This window comes from Berghia stephanieae, chromosome 12 (genome assembly GCF_034508935.2).
Source record: "Berghia stephanieae isolate SIO BIC M18660-M18661 chromosome 12, UCSD_Bste_1.3, whole genome shotgun sequence".
Lineage (NCBI taxonomy): Eukaryota > Metazoa > Mollusca > Gastropoda > Nudibranchia > Aeolidiidae > Berghia > Berghia stephanieae.
Window position 1 is genome coordinate 38,533,584 of NC_088371.1, and position 6,161 is coordinate 38,539,744.

Sequence of the window (6,161 nt, forward strand, 5' to 3'; positions counted from 1 at the left end):
AATCGCTCAACGCACGGTCTAACATAATTAACAAAGACCTGAGTGAAGTGACTTCATTTCTTCTACGTATTGATAGCAGTGGAGTGGCGATGTGTTGATATATAATATATATATATATATATATATATATATATATAATATATATATATATATATAATATATATAATAATATATTAATAAAATATTAATATCCAAGCAAATCGTCTACTCACTGCTATCAATTCGTAGAAGAAACGTGTGAGTGGACGGTGTGCTTGGATAAAGATACACACACACACACATATATATATATATATATATATATATATATGTGTGTGTGTGTGTGTGTGTGTGTGTGTGTGTGTGTAAATAGTTTTAAATGTCTAAGCATCAAAACATAATAATGTGCTTGAAACTTTGATGGCTGTTTGTGTGTTTCCTTTCTAAAATTAACATGTTGCTACTCTGTGCTCGAAGGAAAATAAAGCAATGAGTAATAAATTGTTAGCTTTAGATTTATTAGACGAAGACATATTATACTGCGGACGTTTCGAGTTCCCCTTTATCAACAAAATAGGACGAATGATACACTAAGCACAAATGACATATGTGTAAATTGGCGAAGTTAAGGCTAACATTACAATACTTATAGTTAATTTTTCTGTTTAAAGTGGTGCATAAACTGTTACGGATGGAATATAATTCATCCATAGTTTTTATATCATCATTATCACCATCATTGCCTTTTTCACCCTGGGTCAGGGTATAGGCCAGAGACAAACAGTTTCCATCCTTCTCTATCCAGGGCTAACTTTTTTTTAAATCTCATTCCAGGTCTTACCACTTCTCTGTATATCAGTTTCTTTAATTCTTCTCCATATTCCTCGTGGCCTTCCCCTTGATCTTCTGCCCTGAGGGTTCCAGTCCAATACTTTCTTTGTTATAGTGGGGCCATTCTTTCTAAGCGTGTGTCCAACCTACCTCCGTCTTTCTTCGTGTTGTTCCCATCCTCTCAGTGACTTCTGGGCAAACTTGCTTAGAATTATTCCTCCCTGTAAAATCGACCAAAATCGCAAACATCTTGACGTTTGGCATAAAAAAAATATAAAAATGATAACGAACTGGTGGAATGTCATTGCAGGTAGTAATTTGTTGTTTTTTTTTCTAAAGCTGACAAACACACAGATAGACAGGCCTGTCCTTTCTTTTATTAACACTGATTATTGCCCGTTATATAGCAATGAAGACAAAATACATTACCATGACACAATGAAATACCTACATTTACATTTTGAATGAACTTCAAAAGTTACCCTGGTACAGTTTTGGTAAACAAATATGTACAGAAGTCAATTGAATAATATTATAACCACCCACGATAAAAGCATATATACCGCACAAATAGCCTAGTGCTACGAAAAATTCTTAAAAATACGAATTTTTAGACTCAGCTATAGAACTGCATATATCTCTTTTATTCATGTTGAAAAGGAAGGTTTAGTCTTTCTGAAATTATATTCAGACTTTGAATCATTTTCCAACCGTGTTGTGGGTAAATCATTTATTTCTAAAGCTATTCGTAGTGACTTTTTTCTTGATTCCCTTGAAAAGGACGATGTTTTGAAATTTCAGACAGGCTGCTCTTATACCAATATCTGACGTAAACGCCCATTATATTAATCGTGCATTATTATTTTCCTCGCTTTAATTGAAAGAGATACTGCTATAAGTCTTGGTACCGTCCTTTCATCATTTGTGTTTCGAGTTGATACAATATTTTTTGCTGAAAATAATGAATAATTTTTTAGTAAAACGGAGAGTTAAAATGATATAGTTCCCTCGATCGTTTGTTTAGCAGAGAAAATGAAGATCTTTCCAGTTTCACAGCTCAGTCACGCGATCCTCTTACAACGAATTGGACCACGCTGACTATCTCTTTGTTTAGATCCGTGTTTTATAGGAATCGCTTGTGTCAATAAACATTAGTAGATATGACCACCACTCATTTCTTAACCAGTATATTTATTTTTCTCCCTATCACTTGTGAAATATGTCAATACAAATAAAATAGACTGTTCTTATCATGCAACGTTCTAACTTTTATGGGCCTTTCGAAAAATGTTGACACAACAAAGTTTATCAAACTCTTCTCTAAAACGAGAGCTAAGTCTGTGATAAATAAAAATATTGAAACCAGAATTTAGAGTCTCTAATACAAGTTTAAAATAATTGATGGCAGTTATCAAATAAAAGTAATTGCCGTCATAAAGAAATTCAACGTAGATTATATATGGTACTCCACCTATATAGCAAGCTGTGAAGAGTAAAGATATGACAACAACCATACGAAGGAGTTGGCTATCTTTCGTTGTTTTCTGACCAGTTTGTGTCATACTTCTTGTCTTCACCTCGCCACTCATTTCGTCTCCGTCACTTGGATTCTCGTTGTTAGTTTTTGTCGACACAGATTTGACTTCTGTTGTTGTCGATATTGATGCTCCAGCTGACTTTCTAAATTTTTTGGACAAAGTAACTTTCCAGAAAATGATGATGTTGCACAAAATTACTATACCTATTGATAGAATTCTACTTGCTAAAAACACATATACTATTGCATCGTCATAGTTATCCGAGACGAGCTCATTAATATAAAATCCAAGATATGTTTTATTTGTAATAGGATGAACAGCCCAACTGAAGGAGATAAGGCCCCTTCGATAAAAAGCTAAAAGTCCTAAAGCATGGGTAAAAATGATAACAAAAACAGACCGAACTGGAGTAAAAATGGCCTTTGCACGGAAAGGAAAACAAATACAAATGACTCTTTCAACCGTCATATAGACTGTAAGCCAAATGCTTACATTAATAAAATGATCCTTTTGATGACTAAACAATACTTCAAAACTGTATGCTGAGGACGGTTTGCCCTCCGAAAAACGTACAAAATATTTTGAGAAAATTCGAAGAAATAACACCAAACAAACACCACAATCCGATAATGCAATGGCAGCAAACATGACGGTAGGACTGTTGGATAGAATCCCTTGACGATAAAAGACTATAAAATTAATACTGTTTGTCACGACACCGAACCCAGAACATATAAATGTCACTCCTAAATAGAGAGCCAGCGCTATTTTGTCTATTGTCTCTTTGTCCACCAGATCTACAGGTTGTGGCCTTTCACCCAAGGAATCCTTTGTAGAGTTCAATTCCATTTTTCTTTGATACTGCGAAAGAAATACAACAAATCATTAATTTTATCTAGCTGCATTATCTTCTTCTTGTAACCCCCCCACACACACACACACGCACACACAGACAGACACACACACACAGAGCACACACCCATATACACATAAACACTCACAAACAGAGAGATGATAATAATAATAATGATAATAGAATTATCGCCCTAGATACACATCAACTCATTTAACTTAACATTATCATCGTCAAATCAAAAGAACCGGAACAATCTCACGTACACATGGCTTGAACATATTTACAAGAAATTAATAGGCTACTTTCAATTTCATGGTGCCTTCATTGATACACACCGGTAGTACACACTACGTAAACAAGAATATCAAAAAATGAAAGAAGAGTGCACACAATAAGAACGGAAATAGCTGACGTGTCTAGAGAGTTGATCCAGACAATGTCCTAGCGACAGATTAACTCTCTCCTTACCGGGCATTTTACGGATTTTCCCCCAAAATTTCACACACAACCTATGCAATAAATAGATTCATTTTATTTAAAATCAAAGGCTGTTAGTTCTTGCTATACATTTATTTTGTTTCTGCTAAACGACCTCTCCAACACAGTGGTAATATACTTATACTGTAGCAAACATTTTTGTTCAAATATTGTGATGTACAAAAGAAATCAAAATGAGAAAAATGATGGTTGTATCGTAACGATTGTAACGATTTTCCTATGGTTGGTAAGGAGAGGGTTACTGTAGGGAAAAATGCCATATGACTGAAGGATTCGGAATGCTCTAAGTGAACGCCAACCTTTTAGAAACATCTATCAAATGTCTAATACACCAAACCACAGTCACTAGAACTAAAACAAACAAGCAGGAAAAATATGTAGGACTAACGGAAAATAATTTTAAAACAAGATACAAACTTCCACACCTCAAACTTTAGAAACACAAACAAAAACAACTAGAAAGGTCAGCAAACATATTTGGACATTAAAAGACAACAAGCAAGACAACAATTTCATGGAAAATTCTATCTAAAGCAACAGGATACACACCAACATCAAAACAATTCTAACTTATGCCTGGGAGAAAAAATATACTATAATCAAACACCCTCATGAAGCAATAGTCAACACGAAAAATGAGATGTACAACAGCTGCCTACATAGACGAAAATATATACTAATCAACTACAAACCTACGGAACCACTTCAACAAGAAACAACAACACTCAATAAACCAAAACCATGAAACACACAGTCCTGACGATGGTTGGAAGACCTGAAACATCGATGTAGACTGACTCCAACATCGTGGTAAAAATTACAATAATAATTTGCTCCATTGTTACATGTCGACCCCTATTCGTAACATACTTGTTTCCAACACGATTCAATATATATATATATATATATATATATATTATATATATATATATAATATATGTGTGTGTGTGTGTGTGTGTGTGTGTTTGTTTTTTTCCATGAGTACGGAAACTTGTACAGGTGTTGTCACTACAGGTGAAAACACGGTCTTTGTTCAGTCCATTTTCCCTCTTTGATTACCAATCTTTTGATTTATGGCCCTACCCCTGTGTTCAATGAGTTCGATTCAATGTATTCTCGACGCAGTTTTAAAGTTTTAAAAAAGATAAATATCAAGAAGGCGACATCAAATCAAATTAATCTGACGAAAACAAGCTTTATATAGCGCAATATCCACTAAATGTGCTCAAAGCGTTTAACAAGGGGTCCCTGGCCAACAGCAACACCTAACATGTAGCTCGGGACATGACGCATGTTAGGCGATAATACAATTTTTCGGACAAACACAACGCTGTTAACGGCCAGGTACTCATTTTACACCTGAGTACGGTGAGAGAATGTGAGTAAAGAGACTTTTCCAAGGACTCAACTATGCGCCGAGCGCGAGGTTCGAACCCAGGACCTTCCATTCCGAAAGCGAGTCATACCACTAGATCACATAGCCGCACATAACCGCCCTAGACTCTTGTTAAAAATAGGGTTGGGGATTAACACTGTTACGCACAGCAATTGTTAAATCTTCGCCAACGATCACAGACTTACAGAGAGATCTAAATGTTATAAAATTACTTTTTTTTTTATCAGATTGATATCAATAACTAGCCAACCTTTCTTAACTCACTCAAACAAAACACCGACGATATCCGTAGTTAACCCGGGTTACTTTTATTCCATATCTATTTAATACATTTTTCTGAGACAAATTATAGGTGAAGTATTATCATAGCTAATGTTTTTAACTTTGAAATGTTAATTGTAGTTGAATCAAAACATATATGCATATGTTCATTTTAATACAGGATTTTCCAATTTTGAAAAGTAGCAAAAATCTCTAGGGTTGAGTAAGTTGAAGTAAGAGTAATTCTTCATATGTTACAGGTTATATACAGGTCCGATAACCCACCAATTCCTAGTGGACTCGTTGGTGTGAGGAAATATTAAAAAAAATAACTCAAAATATTGTCCATTACACTGTAAAACTGGGCCCATAAGTGGGTTCGGATGTCAGACCTGTATATATGTAGGACGTCATATGTATCATTTTTTTAAAGAAAGAGGGTTTAACTCTCTCCTTACCGATGATTTTCACTATTTTCCCAAAATGACAGGGCTTAACAAGCAGAAAAAATGATATTTTTAACTCAAACAATCTCTCTACAAAATAACTTTATGTTCTTATTAATTTAACAAAGATGATTCTTCAAATTTTGTGATGTAAAAAATAAATCTGAATAAGAAAGAAAGTATATTGTGTCGTAACAATTGTGACGATTTTGCTGCAGATGGTAAGGAGGGGGGTTAAATTAAAACGGTAATGTCAGCGTTTATTGAGACTAGAGCGTATAAACATCCTGTCTGTATCCTCCCGACCTGAGGGAACGTCGAATGGTGTCCAGATGAGCTAGGGCATTCATTATACG

The 6,161-nt window shown here is 34.8% G+C and overlaps 1 protein-coding gene across 1 annotated transcript in view; it reads right to left on the reverse strand.

Annotated features, from left to right (window-relative positions):
* Positions 1-1,167: 1,167 nt before the first annotated feature.
* Positions 1,168-6,161, reverse strand: part of LOC144957961 (uncharacterized) — a 7,610-nt gene continuing 2,616 nt past the window's right edge. Inside the window, exon 2 of the mRNA XM_078889521.1 lies at positions 1,168-3,209. Within this exon, the coding sequence (XP_078745647.1) occupies positions 2,073-3,197 (1,125 nt within the window). The 5' untranslated portion in view covers positions 3,198-3,209 and the 3' untranslated portion in view covers positions 1,168-2,072. The remainder of the gene's footprint in view (positions 3,210-6,161) is intronic.